Below are 17,351 nucleotides of genomic sequence, written 5' to 3' on the forward strand. Positions count from 1 at the left end.
AACATAACCCCAACCATCAACCGAAAATGTCCCGGGAGTCTGATGAAGCCTCATCTGCACCGTCAGATCACTACATCTCTGACTGAACACAGATGACATCCCCCGCAATGTTAATATTCTATAAGAATCTGTTTTCATTTTTTTTTGTAACAAGAATTTGAAACTTAGCTAATGAAAAGCACAACCAGCCCGTATGAAATACATTGTATTTGCGTAATCAAATGTTTAAGTGTCCTGCTGAAATTGATGTAGAGACCTAAAGCTTAAGTAATGCACAGGAAAGATGCCAGGGTCTCTGGGCCGATAGAACGAGCCGATCTACTTGTGTGAGCCAAAGAACTTGGGTATTAACAAAGGAAAGCGCTCCTGCCTCTCCCCTCCCACCCCCACAGTCTCTGAGTCTATCATGGCTGTCACCTAGCATCAGCCGGCCTAATGGCTGAAGCTTTTTGTGTGCAGCATCCTGGACTGATCGAGCAAATCGAAGAATGAGCGTACCCATCAAGGAAACTCTCATGTCGCAGGGCCATGAAGGAGAAGGAGGGATGTGGGCCAGAGGAAGCCATGAGAATCAGATCACCGCGGCTAATCTGGGGAGCGGAAGTCGTCCTGTCTACCTCGGAGAAAGAGCACTTTAAACACACGGAGCTGCTTTCCTCAGAGCGAGTCAGATTTTTGCCTACAGTACTGGTCGCTGGGTTTTTATTGCCAGTTGCCAGTTTGGCTGCTGATTGACTAATCCTGAATCCTCAGAACCACCTGGACCCGCAGGCGGGCCTAACCCATATCTGATCTCTGTGAAATCTGAAGGCAGAGCAGAGTTAAATTCACTTTTATTGCGCTTTGCTGCTTTGATGAGCATTGCACACCTGCCAGGAGGAGTGCCCCATCAGACCGACCTGTGACCCAAATTCCTTTGATGAGCCCACGGTGCCGTAGTTCCTTAGGTTTGTGTGTGCTGTTAAGAGCGGGACGTGAAAGTGCTGATAGCATAGTGATGAGAACAGCTCGGCGGCATCAGTGGCTAAGTCGGCAAGGACTTGACAACGTGACTGTGCTAATGCCTTGGCAACTTCTAATCTCCTCTGCCACCCTTCACTTGTCCTTCTATAGATATACCACAAGGAACACAACGTGACATTTTCCATCTTTCCCCACTTTGGCTTCTCTTCTCTCAGTATTTCCGTATGTTGTTTTTTTTACTCTCCCACAAGCACATGAGCTATACATCATCACCGGGGCAGAAACAAAAGACAGGCTTTGTCTTCGCTGGCTTGCAAAAACTTCAGGGAATTTTGAGTGAGATGCTCCAGTTGCTGCATACTTCAAATATGTCACTTTCCTCCCACATACTTTCACACTTGCTGGAAGTATGGACTTTACTACCAGCAGCACAGCCAGTGACCGGCGCTGATGATTGAGAAACAGAGGCTGCATGGCTGGGATGAACACCATGTTCATCACCTTGTTGTTTGAGCAAAGAGAAAATTACCCACAAAGCCATGCAAGGTGTCAGCGGAGATACAAACACCACGTCTGTCTTCAGTTAGCACTTCAAAATGACAGGGTTCCTGTTTACTGAGAGGAATGTGATGCAGGTTTGAGCTCAGCTGCATTTCTGACAGTCTGGAAAGGAGCCAGAGAGGGATGATGACAGGCAGACGGCCTCTCGATGGTATCAGCGCCTTTCAATCTGCTCCAACATACCACAAGATATCGGACATGCTTGTGTGACTGCAGTTTACTGTTTATCTGCCCAAGATAGTAGGCTTAATAAAACAGGCTGAGACTGGCTGAGAGAGAGCAGCAGTTTGGTCATCAAACTGGTTTTCTAAGCAGGAGGTTTAAACTTGAGGGGAAGGTTGTTGAAAATTAACTGCAGCCAAATGGATAAATAAACCCAGAGGAGAAAATGCCACAGTGAACAATAGGTTTGTTCAGATCTGTTTTTGTAGTACTCCAGGAACAGTTTGAATTTGTTTAATCATCGACAAGCCTGGTTTCTTGCTTTACCATTGTGAAACAATTAAGGAAAAAACAGCAGTAGAAGACAAAGGGCGAAGTGAGGACTACCAGTGGTACACACGCAAAAACACACATGCAAACACATAAAAATCACATCCTGTCAGCAGCCCAATCTACTTTATGACTGCTTTTTCACCTGGAGGCAAGCTCCAGGCGAAAAAATGAGTCACACTCAGCAGGACTTCGGGACAACAGGCCTTACAAAAAAAACAATCCTACCATCCCCCAAAAACGCAAGCACCCCCCACCCCCACCCCCCACCCCGCGCGCCTCAACTACTCAAACTCCCCCGCTTCTCCACCTCACTATGCCAGGCTATATAACACATATTTACCAAACGCACTTAATCCTCTAATTTAAGCTGCACCTCACCGCCTCTCCGTCGAACACCAGGGCTCCTGTGCCAATCTACAAACCAACATTATGAGCGCACCATATGATTAACCGCCTGTTTTTCAGCCTCCTGGAATATGTCGTTGATTTGTCCCCCACAGACCCCAACCACCAGCAAGACTTCTGACAGGTGGAGAGTGAGAGCTCAACCTACTTCCTTGAAGCTGTAATGAGAGCGAAAATAACAAAAACACTGGCAGCAAGTAATCAAGCAACTGCAATAACAAGACAAGGGCAGTGCAATATTTTTTAGGAAGAGAAAGGACATCCCAGTTGTCATTCTAACCAGGCCACTTTTGCTGCAACTCCATATTATTTTCACAACAGATTGATTTGTTAATCACATTTTTTTGGTCAGTTGTTTTGCCTGTCAAATGTCCAAGAATGTGAAAATGTTCAGCACAGTTCTCCAGGGCCGAGGGTGACGTTTTAAAAAGGCTTGTTTTGTCTGGCCGACAGTCTAAAACTCCAAATGCTCCCTTTTTTAGATGTTATTCAGTAGAGAAAAGCACTGAATGTTCACAATTGAATGTTGCTGATTATTTATTATTCTGCTGTTGACCTCTCAAGTTTTAAGTATGCTGTAAGCTTACTCAATTGTAATGCATACTACACCTGGTGTACCCACAATGCAACGTGCCTGCGAACATGTTCAGTTGGATATTTTGACGTCATGCTAGAAGCAGTATGTCGCTTGAGCTCGAGCTTAAGGACTAGTTGTCTGGTGACCTCCCCTCTAACTCCATACCTCCCGATATTTGATTTTCATTGGACTTTGATCTTGTAAAATTTGAACATAGTAATGAACAGGGAACCTCTGACATGTGTAGCGCCGGTGTTGCAGCGCAGGTGTCATTGTGATAGAGGCTCAGATAGCTTGCCTGAACACGACTTGTGTTTCTGTTACCTCATCAAGATGTATAACTTGTCCCAGACAACCTGCAATACTTCAACACAGAAACCACGCTCACCAGCCAAACTGCTCATACAGATTACACAAACAATACTAAAGAGTTGCTCAATGTTTGGGAGATGGCTGAGGGTTTTATGCAACGTTATTACAGAGTGAACTTTACAGTCAACTCTATGGTCAAATTAAAAACCTCTCACCACATGCATCTGGGGTTTGTGGGGCCCTTTGGTGGCATGTGGCCCAAGTCCGGACATGTACCCTGCATGTCGGGTCAGTAACACTGACACGACGATCATTAAGCAGCCACAACCACCTTCAGGTTCCAAGAAACCAGAGAGGAGAAGTAGCAGTTACAAACTGCTCTGGTTTTCCTCGTCAGACGGGTTTCTTTCCCATGCCATCCGCGCACAAAAACATCTTGTTCATAAGCTGTCATTGCCCAGGATCCTTCCCTTGAGTGATGAGTAGTTTATGTTTACAGATGCACCCTGTAGTAACGGACCCTGCCGCTCTACAAGTCCCTGCAGCTCTCGGAAACAATAAAGACGGAGCGTCACGTGGGTTATCTTGAAACTTTGGATGGGACTTGTGTCTCATCAAGTTGTAAATCAATGAATCCTGATTTATTTTCACTGGATATTTCAAAATGATTGTTTGACCAGAGAGGTGTCAGGAACACAGTGTTTGGTTTTCTGGCATGTGGTTTTCTAGATTCATCAGCAGATAAACTAATGCAGAATACATTTGAATCACAGAGCCCCTGTGACACTAAACAAAATAACATTACTATTTCACAAAACAGCATGTGCATTTATATTTACTTGGCCAATACTTGTGACTTTGATTCGTTTATACCTTCATGTGACCAATATTTGCAGATGTCTGAAAGGCTCTGACCAGATGCCGCCGATGCTTAGCCCTTTCCAGCTCTGCTGAATACTGCTGGAATGTTGTTAAGTCGCAGTTAAACTTAATGTTACTTCAGAGGAAGGGCTGATTCATTATGTTCAAGCTCCTTTGATCTCCAAATCATTGTGGTGGCAGTTTTCAAATCATAATCAATTAACATGATTACTGTATTGATTATTGTATAACATTATATTCTTTGACAGGCTTTAGAATAAAAAAGGTTATCCTGTTAAACTATGTGGCAAATATTAATTAAAGCATTATTACTAAAAGTACATATTTTCCTGAAAGATACACAAGCTGAGCATGAATGGTTGTTGTTGTCCTTTCCAGAAAACTTTCATGCTGCCTTCAAGTGCTGTCAGAACTTTTCTGCCTAATGTCAGATGAGTTGAGCTACCAATCTCAAAACATTTCAAAAACAATGATGTGGAAGATGGGGATTTCCTGACATGATCAAATTACTCAAATGTAAAAACTCAACTTACTTAACTCAGCTACGTGATGATGATTTAAAATGCATAGTGGCCTAATATTCTCACTTTCTATGATTAGAAAGGGGTGGGGAAAATCAACACAGAAAAGTTCTTATTATTCATGGTAACACTGTATAAATCAATGGACACCAAATTGTATTACATACATAAATAAACAAATTTGTCAGGTGCATGCAATATTTATCATTTATATTTGTCATTTATTTATGACAGCGTTGGTTAGTCTGTCTGCTTGATCAAAAATGACTGAAGTGAGATCAACAAACTTAAAAACTTTATTATATTAGCTAAAACAGATGTGGACAAAGTCTCCATTGGGGACAATAATTGGCTTTTAAAAAGCACAATACATTACAACATATCGTAATATAAGTTATAACATTACACAGCATATTGCAAAATGTTTAAAATAGCAATAATTTATTTATTGTGACTTAGGTATTGCTATATTTGCGTATCATGGGTCAACTGGTAATTTTCATCCCTTGTCACTATGTAAATCGATGTTTGATGTATTTATTAATACTCTATTAATTAGCTGATATGCATTCCGTTTGCTATCACGCAACTACAACATTGCTGTTATTTGGTATTCTTTTAAGTTGTGCCACTTTACTCGCGTACAACAAAGTACTCCAATCAATTTTCTGTACTCCAAAAGCACTGTGACGCTACACGAGGAGAACGTTATACTGCGAAGCTGTCGGATCGGAGCCGCAGCAGAGTACCTGAACGCAGCATACGCGTTGAACTGCTGCGTATCGGGTGTGACGTGGAGAGCAATCAGGGCTGTTGAAGCGGAGTCGGAGCTGAACTCGCTCCACATTTTACGCAGGGCTTGTCAAGCTCCGAGCGCTTGGACCAATTCTGAGAGGTGGGAAAAAAGAAGAAGAAGAAGAAGAAGAAGAAAAAAAAAGCGCCCATATTCATCTGAACCTCCCGACAAAATAAAAGCAGAAACCCCGGGGGGGAAGCACACGGAGCGGACCCGGGGCACATGGAAACGCCATGTAGCTGGAGAGACGGCGGTGGACTCGATCACAGTTTCGCTCGAAAGGAGGCAAAGTGAGGCGAGATAAACATGCTCACCCCGATGCTGGCCTCCCTGCTGCCTCTTCTCCTTCTCTGCCGGATTTCTTTCTGCCAGTACTCAAGCGACCAGTGCAGCTGGAAGGGCAGGTAAGACTCACGGATTTGTTTTTTTTATTAAATGCCAGATTTAAAATGCAAAAAAAAAAAGAAAAAAAAGAAATCCACCGTAATGCGAGTAAATGTGAACGTAAATTGAGCTGCAGCCTGGCGGCGACCTGGAATGACTGGGACCGAAACTCAAGACGCCGCCGCGCTGATGTGTGCCAAGTTAGCGCAGTCAAACGGCAAAAAGACGCAAATTATCACAAAGTTTTGGCCGCAATTAAACAACAACAACAACAACAACAAAAACTGTCCGACGTAAATTTTAAGCTGCGTTAAATTCGTGACGAGTTTAAGTTGTTTCGGAGACACGTGTGATTGGGGTTGTGTTGGATTTATGAATGACTGGTTAAATAATTTTGAGATGTGACTTCGGCTGCTAAGGAGAAAAACATAAAAGTCTTGCCTATTGTTTTAAAAAAAAAAAAAAAAGTATGAACTTTTAAGTATAACGTTATAACCGACATTGAATCATTACTGATTACATCCAATCTTTTATTTTTCAGATGTTGTAAACTTGACATTAGTTCTTGCTTTCGTCTCAAAATTAACGTTATACATAAAATAAAAAAAATAATCCTCACTGTGTGTGCAGATCTCACAGCCTTACATTTTTGACCCTCAGGTTTATGTTTTTTTGAAATATTTTCTATACTGGGAGGTTTCACCTCCCATCAAACATCTGCTGAAATTCTGTTTTGCACTTGAGATCTGTGCCTCCCAATAGTGTGGTTTTGATTTTCATCCTCCACTCAGGAGGCAATACTTTGAGCTTTCCACCAAGTAATCTGTTGTTCATTAGTGAGACTCTTTACTAATCTCCTTTAATTGCATGCAGAAGTGATGAAGTTAGAAAGGACTTAATTAGAGGCGTGTTGAGGGGAGTCTGGTTATGGGGCTTCTGCTGCATATGCTCAGCATGTGCCACGGCTTACTTTAGATCTACGGCAAATTTGAATTTCAGCATCTCATTTTCAGGAAACTGGGCGTTCCTCCTCCTCCTTCAGAGTCAAACCACTAGCTTGGCATGCGCACGCTGGTAGACTGCTGATGGCTTCCTGCCTCTGGCTTTGCCACAGAATGACTGACATACTGGAGTTTTCAAACCCTGACCAGGCATTAAGTTTTGGAGGGAGTCGTTTGGTCACGCTGGCGCCAGAGTCCGAAGTGCTGCCCGGACAAGTCTCTTCCAGTCTCTTTGGTGGCTTGAAAGCAAGGGGAGGTTCGGTGCGTGACCTGCATTTGCACTTGCATGCAGCAGGCCCGGCTACTGTTGCCGCTGTTGTCTGCCCAGAAGCCCCTGTGTCCCTCCATTCATCCATTTCTGCCTCCAAACTCTTCCCAAAGGCAGGCTGCCAGCGGTGCGTTTTGCCAAAGCTCTGGGTGGAACAATGTGGTATGGGGAGTGTGTGTTGGAGCTGAGGTCAGTTTGGCTGCTCCGGCTCGTGACTGGTCATGCAGCCAGTCTTGCGCACGGCCTTAATGCTTTAGGAGGAATGTGGTCCAATGTTCTCGCAAGTCTGCCAGAGGTCCTCACCTTGGTCAGTTAATTCAGTCTATAAATGACCAGAAACTAATAATCTTAATGCTGTATCGGGACAAAAAAAAAAGGTTCATCATGAGTTTTGAAAAAACACCTCTTCCATATAAAAGCGTTCACATTATTAGCCTCTGTAGTTGTACACTTTTACCACTTTTATTGTATCATGGTTCATGTTTTCTGACTTCTCACCTTCTCTTTTCTTCTAGTGGTCTGACCCACGAAGGCCACGCCAGGGATGTGGAGCAGGTGTACCTACGTTGCTCACAAGGCTCTCTGGAGTGGCTCTATCCCACGGGGGCCATCATCGTCAACCTCCGACCCAACACGGTCTCCCCCGCTGCCGCTCGGCTCTCGGTTTGCATCAAAACCTCCACTGACTCCAGTGGCACGAACATCTACCTGGACCGCAATGGCAAGCTGCGGTTATTGCTGCGCGAGCAGGACCAGGCTCAGGGCAAGGTGCACTGCTTCAGCATTCAGGAGGGGGCGCTCTTCATCGAGGCCATCCCGCACTTGGACATCAGCCGGCGGATTACGGCGTTCCAGTACGAGCTGGTCAGCGACAGGCTCGTAGCAGAGGCACGCTCTCTTAGCGGTAAGGTGCATCTCTGCTTCTGTGAATCTGTGTCACAATATTAGCGATAAACCTGCAGATAGTTGTCTTGTATTTTTTTTTTTTTTTTTTATCTTGGTGTCCCTGGTGAAGGTCTGCAGACTTGCCTTTGATTGATTCCCCCCAGAACTGAGTTCCTTTGTGCTTTGTCTCTGTGGTGTGTGCTGCACACTAAATGCAGCCATCTACTGGTGGAAACTTTTATTAAGTTGGACTTTAATAGTAGGAAAGTCAGCATTTGCTCCAGCACACTGCAAATACTAAAGCCAAAGTCTATTTTTCTAGCAGCATTGTCTCTACATTACGGTTTTGGAAAAATATATTCCTCGTCAAATTCTCACTCCGAGTATTAAAACATCAAAATGTGAAGCCTTTGTGAAACGGTGTGTTTTTTAGGATGAAATGTTGATATCGCCTCTCAGCTCATTTCACAACCGTTCACGCTTAACTGGACCAGAGAATACTGAGCTGCAGGCTTTAATTGTTTTTCTTTTTTTGGATGGCTTGTGTGTGGAGGGGCACCGCCAAGCAGAGGGCCTCCACTGAAAAACAGCCATCTATTTTCACACTGCGTACCTGCCAAACCTGAAACATTTTCAAGCTGTGCAACTGTGCAAGCGACTGTGGGGTTTTTTTGTTGTGTTTTTTTTCCACCGAAAGCAAAATATGAGCAGTATCAGGCCCAGGTCTGTTTTTATGGCTCTCTGGGCTCGCATATCCACATCCTGCGTCACTATCTGGCACAGCAGAGAGAGAGAGGGGGAGAGAGAGAGAGAGGGTTAAACGTAGAGGGGTGAAGCTGTTTTGACCACATGAGTGTGCTCGGCTCAGCCCTGCAGTATAATCTGGTGCTGTAATGTGGCCTGAGATAGCACTGGGATGATTCACAAAGACATTGGTCTCGTGTCATCTGAAGGCTGCAATGGTGGATTGATTGCTCCTTTTGCTTCTTTTCATCTTCTTTTATTTTTTTTATTTTTTCTGTCTTGCTTCTTTCCTCTCCCTTCCTCTTCTCTCTGACCCGCTGTGCTGGGATTGAGTTGCTCACCATCAAGCTGGAATGTATCTCCAACCAGATGTTGGGAGGAACTTCTAGGAGCATATAGGCTTATTCTCCCCCCCCCCCCCCCCCCCCCTCTTCTCCCCCCACCCCCCTCCTTCCTCCACTCCTTCGTTTCTTGCTGTCACTCCCTCGGCCTCCCTTTCAGCTCACTTAAATTATTTCCCCCTCTCCTAGACCTCAGTCTTAACTATTTCCTACCTCTTAATTTCTTTCTTGTCTATTTATCATTTGAGTATTTATCCTTTTTCCTTCCTCTCCCCTTCATATATTTTCCCTCTCTCTTCCTGGTTGTTTGAAGTGGTTTTCGTCTGCGCTGAGCGGCATTAGCAAAGTTGTGCTCCATTACCGTGGAATGCATCTGGGCCCAGATGTTGCAGGGAAGACTCCTTCATCGCTCCTCCCATCCCTCATCCCTCGCTGCTCCTGTGAAGTGGTTCTGATCAGAGTGGCGCTGCATGTGCACGGGGCCGGAGAGATGCTGACTCGGCTCTCGGCCCATTCCTGTGGTTCTGTTTCATGTCTTACATGTGAGCCTTCTGCTCGGCTTTGCTTTGGAAGAAAGTACGGGGGGGGGAAAAAAGAAAAAGAAAAGCCTCCCGGGTTTAGGCCTCGGCTCGCTGCGCCGCCTGATGCTGTGGCAGCACGCGGGCTCACTTCAAAGTGAGCTTGCACTCTGCTCCGGGCTCCGGGCGAGGTCGGCCTCTCTGAAGTCTCCTGGCGCTCCAGCTGTTCCGAAGCCATCCGAGCTTGTGGCTGTTTGACCCCTGATCTCTCTTTAGCGATGTAGCTGCGACTGGTGTTGCTACACGAGCTGACCTTAAACAGCCCTTACCCCTGTACCTTTAACTTTAGACAAGCCGGCTAAAAAAAAAAGAAGCTGTGATCCTAAAGATGATGGAAGGCACATAGCTCCTTTTTTTTTTTTTTTTTTTTTTTTTTTTTTTTTAAGCAACAAGTGTTGTTCGATTTAATTCGGGCTGACAGTCGGCACATTTTCCCCCTGGAAATGCATCATTTCTTTACAGGAACAATTATCATGCTTAAGATTTATGACAAGTCATGTAAAGCAGGGTGGTTTCCGGTGCAGCCGATGCACCTGAGTTAACACTTTTAACCATTCCTCCTCTGGACAGACAACCAATCCTCCTCCACCCTCAACCCACTGCTGACTGGACACTCCTCCTCCCTCTGCCCCCACTCCTCCTCCTCCTCCTCTTCTTCCTCTTCCTCCTCTCCCCACCTGCTCCTGAGTGCCACTCTGCCGCTGAGTAAAAACCGCAGCAGGTCGAGGGCTAATAAAGGCTTTCTGGTCAGGCCAGGCATAGGACCACCTGAGTCAACTAATTATTGACTTGACTGCTCTCATTTGGGGCCCTTTCTCCTGCTATAAAGCTGTCTGGAGGTGGGCAGGCTGAGTAGCTGCTCTGCAGTCAGAGTTGAAACGTTGCCTCGGGCACTTTGTCCAGGCCGTTTCATTTACATCACTTTTTTTTCTTTTTTTTTTTTTACCCTTAATGATTTCCTCTCTAGTTATTAGAGCGCACTGTGGGATGTGCATGAAATATTGAACTTTATTTGCCTTCTCTCTAAAATGACTTCACTTTTAAGGCTTTTAAGAACTTTACTCGATGTAATAGTTTGAGTTTGAGTCGCAGCAAGGCTGCTGGAGTGCGAGCAGGGCTCAGGTCAGAGACGTAGCCTCTCCTCGTCTCGCTGCTCTCCTTCATCCTTTTCATCTGGTGCCTGTTTGTCATGGAGCGTCAAAAGGGTTCCCGTTGTGGCGGTGAAGCTGACCTAACAGCCCCCGCGAGAATTAAGCACACACCCAGGCATGCACATTCATTTAATGCCATAAAGATTGACTACTTTTTACTATCAGCAGCATGCCTGCTCACCTCTGCTGAAAATCCCAGCTCATGGCTGCCGAGTCCCGCTCTGCTGTTTGTAAATAAATCATCATTTATTGGGATGGAAATTACTGTCAGCCTAATTGTCTGTGTTTATGTGTAAAGAACACACACACTCAAACATTGCTGGCCCTGCCTCAGTTGTGTATTTGTGTAAAGAGGTACTTAGCTGGAAAGTTGTGGACCTGTCAACAAGATTTGTATCGTGCTATATGATCAGGACTGCCAAATAAATCTGTTTCTGTTTGTAGTTCTCTGTCAATTTCCTTCTCTAAACTCGTTGGACCTCTTTCTTTATTTCCTCTTAGCGCCCTGTCAGCCCTGCAGTGATGCCGAGATGCTTCTAGCAGTCTGCACCAACGACTTTGGTAAGTTACAGAAGAATTATAGGCTTCCTCCTGCTGTGTGGTGGGCAGAAACGTCCAATGGAAACACCCGTCTGTGTTGCATGAAAAATAGCTGCTACCCGTCTCTGAATCTCATTTTCTGCTTTTTTTTTTTTTCTTTCTTTCTTTTCTTTCCAGTGGCACGAGGTAGCATCACAAAGGTGGAGCAGGAAGAGGAGCACTCGTCTGTCACTGTGGAGATCAGTCGTCTCTACAGGCAGAAGACCCAGGTCTTTGCATCTGGGGGTGTGAGGGTACGGAGGTGGACTGGCCACATCAAGATGCCTCTCCAGTGTGGGGTGAGGTTCGGTGAGGGAGAGTTCCTATTCACTGGGGCGGTGAGGTTCGGGGAGGCCTGGATGGGCTGCGCCCCGCGCTACAAGGACTTCCTGCGCTTGTATCACGAGGCGCAGCAACAGGGGACCAACCCCTGTCATGTGGACACGTACTAACCCGGTTACTTGGACATAGAACGAGTCCTCACGGAGTGGGGGAGGAGAGCTGAACCAAGTGTTCATGCTGAGGAGAGACAGAGACTTACAGACTGACCCAGCGGTGGAGCCTCTCTCTCCTCTCCTGCTGTCTCGTTAATCTCCGGAGACAACGGCTGGAGCTCCTGAATGTTGCCAAGCAGCATACTAGCCGCACTTGAACGTGATGCAACGTGGAATGTGTTCGGACCGCCTCTCTCGCACACGAGGAGCTGCAAGGTTTTAAATGTAGCAGACCCCTTTTTTTTTTTTTTTTTTTTTTTTTTTTGTGTGTGTGTATAAAATGTGAATGAATATTGTACATGTTGAAGCTCTGCGTGCTTTGTAAAAAGCTTGATGTACAGTTCTGAATTTATTTCTTATGACAGAAATGTAAAAAGTGAAAGCCTCTTATTTTGTTTAAAAAATTATTTGCAATTTCATGCCTGAATTCTTGTTTTTTTGTTTTTTTTGTTCAGGCTGTACAATTGTAAAAAAAAAAAAAAAGAAAGAAAAAAAACAAACAATAATTTTTTTTTGCCCTTGAGAATAAAAGCTTTTATTCCCTTGCACATGGTCATGTTTGTGGTGTTAACATGGAAAATTGATAATCAATTGAAACTCCAGTAGCCACATTTTAACTCTAGCAAGCCATCTGTATCTTGACTTGGGACTTGGGACAGTGTATAATAGATTTTTGAGTTTTAAAACAGATTAGAGCTGAAACAATCATAAGATCAACAGATAACTAATTAACTTTTTATTGTTTCAATAATTATTTGGGTTTTAGACGGTCGGTCAGACAAAACAGGACATTTAAGGACATCACCTTCAGCTTTGAGAATCTTCCATTTTTATTTTTATCTTTTTAGATTTTAGGAACCGAATGCTTAATTTAGAAAGTAATAAAACGTCATTGGAGACGGCCAATAATTATATTAAATCTGATTTATTTTGAAACAATACTATTAGGTAGTGTAATATTTATAGCAGAGCTGAGGGATTCTTTCTGTATTTTCTATTGGAATAAAAACACTCACATGATGTGCATTAGCCTTGAGCTGGGACTGTCTGCCAGGCGTACAGAGAGATTGATATCTGAGAGTTGGGGTGGATTCCTCTGCGTTGGTTCCTGTGGTGATGGGGTGGCCGTGTGTCAAGGTCAATGTGAAAGGCCTCTTTGTTCCAGCGCAGCAGCCTCGTATGAGAGAGAGGACTGAAGACAGACCTGAATGCAGCCCTGTGACCGGGCATGCAGCATAAAGTAGCACTCCCCAACCACGCTCCTAGTTTTGATTGGCATGCACGATTCTGCTCGAGCTCCCTGTTTAAACGAAGGCCTTTTCATTTTCATCACCTCAAATGAAACACAAGGAACCAATCAGGTTATTGGAGCGCTCAGCTGTGCTGCACCAGATGATTCAGCCTGCGAGCCAGGCCTGTTAAGATGACATCCAGTTCATGGCCAGAGCTCTTTTTGTCTGCCTTTTCACTTAAACGGAAATGCACCTAGAATGTCTTTCAGTCAGTTGCCCCACATTGACAATGGCTTTTCCAGACAGCCCTGTGCATTCAATCGACTGTCTGAATTCCAGCTGAAAGCCAGAGGTCCTGGAATTGCTCAGTGGGAAATACAAACAGAGTTTCTATGGTAACGATGCCTAACTGCGAACCTTTTTGCTCCGTCTTTAAAGACCAGGAGCCGTGGAGGTGGAGGAGTAGGAGGAAGAGGAGGGTCAGTGGGCATTGCTTGGCTGCTTGGGTTGCACTGGTCCAGCTGTCCTGGTTGTCAGAGCTACCTCTTTATTTCCTCTCTGGCCAATCAGCTTGGTTCTACTTGCACCACAGCAACAGATGCACAAAGTGTTCAGGTGAGTCTATCACGCACACAATGAATATGAGCATTAATGTCCAAAATGTTAACAGTGAACTCTATACTCCATCTTTTCCAATGCATAGAAACTCTTCCCAACCAAGCTGTTTCTGTATCTAATTTTTCAGTAGGTGTCAACAGGAGCAGCATTCATCCTGCGGCTCTTATAAGCTTCCATTTTCACCACAGCTGTAACAATAAAGTTTGAATAATTAGTTAATTGACAGAAAATTAATCAGCAGATTTTTTTTTGTATTAATTATTGAAGTCATTTTATTGTTTAAGCATTCGGAGTATTACATTTTTTTGTATTCTTTTCAACTCTAGTAAATTGAATATATTTGACTTTTGGACTGACTTTGGCACAAAATAAAAGGTTTGATAAAAACACTGATGCACATTCTTCACAGATTTCTGACGTTTTATGATCCAAACAAATAATTGATTAAATAAGAAAAAAAGTGGCAGATTAATTGATAATAAAATCAGGTATTATTGCAGCACTAATTTCACTCCGAAAGGGCTAAATCAAGCATGACTGTGTGATAACTTAGCCCTGTTTTACTAGTGAAGACTTGACAATAAAGCATTAGTAGACACTCCTTACTGCAAGAAAGCTCTAACTAATAATCAGTTGGCCTCTTGCCGGGGACACTAAAGTTATCAACAGTATAAACCACATGATCAATATCCTTTAAAAAGAGACACAGTGACATTATTTATTTTAGGAGCCAAAAATGTGTGTCTGTGTCACATGTTTTATAAAGTACATCTCAGCACGTCTTCAGATGGATTTGGCTCTAGCGACAAAAGGGTGTTCATTTAATCAATCTGTTACACATGCAATGGGTTGAAACTTCATGGGCAAGGTCAGATGTTGCTGTATTACCAGTTGAGAAGGATCAGTCTAAATCAGACGTAAATATGTGGAGTCTTTGTTCTGTCTGTGTGATTCAGCCAGAAGTCACTGCATAGTCATCTCGTGGGTGGAATTAAAAAAAAAAGAGGAAGGGAAAAAAAGAAAAGAAAAAAAAAATACTGTTGAAAACTGCAGCGACTGCAAAGTGCACGGTCACTTGGCAGAAAGAAGGGCAGTGGAGTTAAAGAGCAGGAGAACCCCAGCAGCGAGGAGAGGTCTCCGAGCTGAGTGCAGTGGCTAATATTTTATGCCTCTTTGGGAAGTGCCGGAATGTGGGGAATGTGTTGACTTCACACACACATGCGTGTGCAGCCTCCCCCCACCACGCCTGCCTTGATTAGCCGGAATCAATAGAGTCTCTGTGGTTTTCTTTGTGTGTGTTGTGTGTGTGTGTGTGTGTGTGTGTGTGTGTGTGTGTGTGTGTGTGTGTGTGTGTGTGTGTGTGTGTGTGTTAGAGAGTATGCCTGCAGTGTGCGCGTGGCCCTAACCCCAGCACACATAAACACACCGCCCCAGCAGCCAGATAGCCGCCACCCACACTGAGCCACAACTCACTCCGCAGCTGCAGTCCTCATACCTCCAGTCTGACACAATGCGGCCATGACATCTCTCAAGTGTAGTCCTTACATAGCTAAGATTGTTTTTAATATTTCAGTTTGTCCCCTGACCTGAAGACTACACAGAGACTCTCTTGATTCCGGCTAATCAAGATTAAAAGATACTCCATTGGTGTGGTCTTCAGGTCAGGGGACAAACTAGGCCATGTCAATCACTTGTTACTCATCTTCTTTAAAAACGTGATTGTTTGCTGAGTGGGATTACAGTGCGATGTTCGCCATGTTGGAAAATTCACTGTGCAGTCACTGTGGTCGCCCTCCTGGCCGGGTCCACGCCGAACATGTTGGACCTCATCTGATCCAAACGACTTTATTTTGGTTTCGTCTGACCAAAAATTGTGCTGCCAATATTCATCAAGCTTCCTTCCATCTTCTCCCTTTCGTCTTCCTGGCAAAGTTTAATCTTTGTGAGCAATGGTTTTCTTCTTGGACATTAACTGTAAAGTTTGACTTCATGCAATGTCATTCGCACTGCCTGAGCAGTCACTGAAACACCAGTTTCAAAAGATAATCCTTATGTCTAATCAAAATCTGTCTGTTTTTCAATGCATTGTATTGCATAAATAGCAAACTGTGCATGCTGTCATTTTTTGAAGATGACCACTGTGCCTTCTGTTAATGGTGATGTGGTTCTTCTTCAGCATCCTAATCACTGCTGCAACTGTGTTTCAACTTGTGTTCAGTAGCCTACTGCTGCTCCTTTCCCATTATCTTTCAGTCTCACTGGTTTCGTACCTGTTAAAGGAGCTTCTTTCCACGTGGAGCCATATTGCAGCCCAAACTGATAAAACTGCGGTCTTCACAGGTTATTTTACAACCTTGAATGCAGTCAGCTTTAAGTAGAAATGCCATGTGTTCCCACTTTTGTTACAGTGGTCACAGGTAAACCGACTTTAGTTGCATCAAAGTTGTACTTTGAGGCCACTCTTTTCAAAGTTGTCTATCTGATGAAATAACTCAGTTTTGTTGTGTTCTGTATTTTTGGGATTTTCTTCCCAATTCAAGACAGATAGAGATGAACACGTCAGAAAGTGAGGGTCAACCAGCCACCGAAGCGCCTCCCAGAATGCTCATTAATCCCCAGTGGCTCGTGAGTTTCCCACTCATAAAATGTCTTGCAGTCGCCTCCTTTGCCCCGCCTCCCGCTGCAGAGCGGCCGAGCAGGATTAAGGAGTGGGGTGTTGGGTGTTGGGTGTCTCCGGCAACATGCAATTGCGGGGTCACAGCATGGGCCTGCATGTCTCAATATCAAGTATCAAAGAGGATCGGAGAATTGTGTGCTCCAGCAGAGTAAATGGGTACATGAAGTAAACCAGACACTGTCTTCATCAGATGGCTTGGAGATGAGGGCTGGTTAGTTTTGGCTGATGGTCGCCTGTCAAGACATTTCACTCTATCTCGAAGTTGGCTGGGACGTTTGGGATCTCATCCAGTCAAAAATATACAGTAGCGCTCGCCAAAGTCTGCAGACGAAAATAGAGTTCATGTGTGTGATAGAAGACACGACACTGCAAAGCTTTATCATGTAGATTCCTCTCTCTTTGGCTGATGTCTGCATTATGTCTAATTATTTCTGTTTGTGAATGGTGATTTGGTGCTGCAGTTTGCTCCTACAAGACTGCCTCCTTCTTCCTTTTGTCCCATGTCATCCTCTTTCTCAATGAGTGAATGTTTGCTGGGGTTGTCAGCTCACATGGCTCCCAGAGGCAGAGTCGGGATGCTCTAGTCGTTCAGCAAACACACCAATGTCCTCTAGATTTTGTGTATGTGTGTGTGTGTGTGTGTGTGTGTGTGTGTGAGGGTCCTGCTACAAGGAGCCATCGGTCGCCCCCCAAAATGCTCAGCAGCCCAATAACGGAGCAGAATTTGGCTCTGAAGACGTCGAGTAAACATGCAGCAAATGGCGCTTTTATTTACTTGCCTTACATCCCCTCCCCCAACAACCTTCATTTACTGGGATCCGCGGTGCCATTTCCAGCGGCCCCATGGCAACAGCAGGCCTCGTCAACAGGGGTGCAACTTTCTCATG

At 44.5% G+C, this 17,351-nt stretch overlaps 1 protein-coding gene across 1 annotated transcript; it reads left to right on the forward strand.

Moving 5' to 3' along the window:
• Positions 1-5,483: 5,483 nt before the first annotated feature.
• On the forward strand, positions 5,484-12,482 carry metrnla (meteorin like, glial cell differentiation regulator a). The gene is made up of 4 exons (XM_069148985.1): positions 5,484-5,916; positions 7,681-8,069; positions 11,366-11,425; positions 11,582-12,482. Exons 1-4 carry the CDS (start codon positions 5,819-5,821, stop codon positions 11,893-11,895), a joined length of 861 nt encoding a protein of 286 aa, XP_069005086.1. The 5' UTR covers positions 5,484-5,818; the 3' UTR covers positions 11,896-12,482.
• The last annotated feature ends 4,869 nt before the right edge of the window (positions 12,483-17,351 follow it).

The sequence above is a fragment of the Embiotoca jacksoni genome, unplaced genomic scaffold (genome assembly GCF_022577435.1).
Source record: "Embiotoca jacksoni isolate LCO1_2020_lvr unplaced genomic scaffold, fEmbJac1.0.p SCAF_15, whole genome shotgun sequence".
NCBI classification, from domain to species: domain Eukaryota; kingdom Metazoa; phylum Chordata; class Actinopteri; family Embiotocidae; genus Embiotoca; species Embiotoca jacksoni.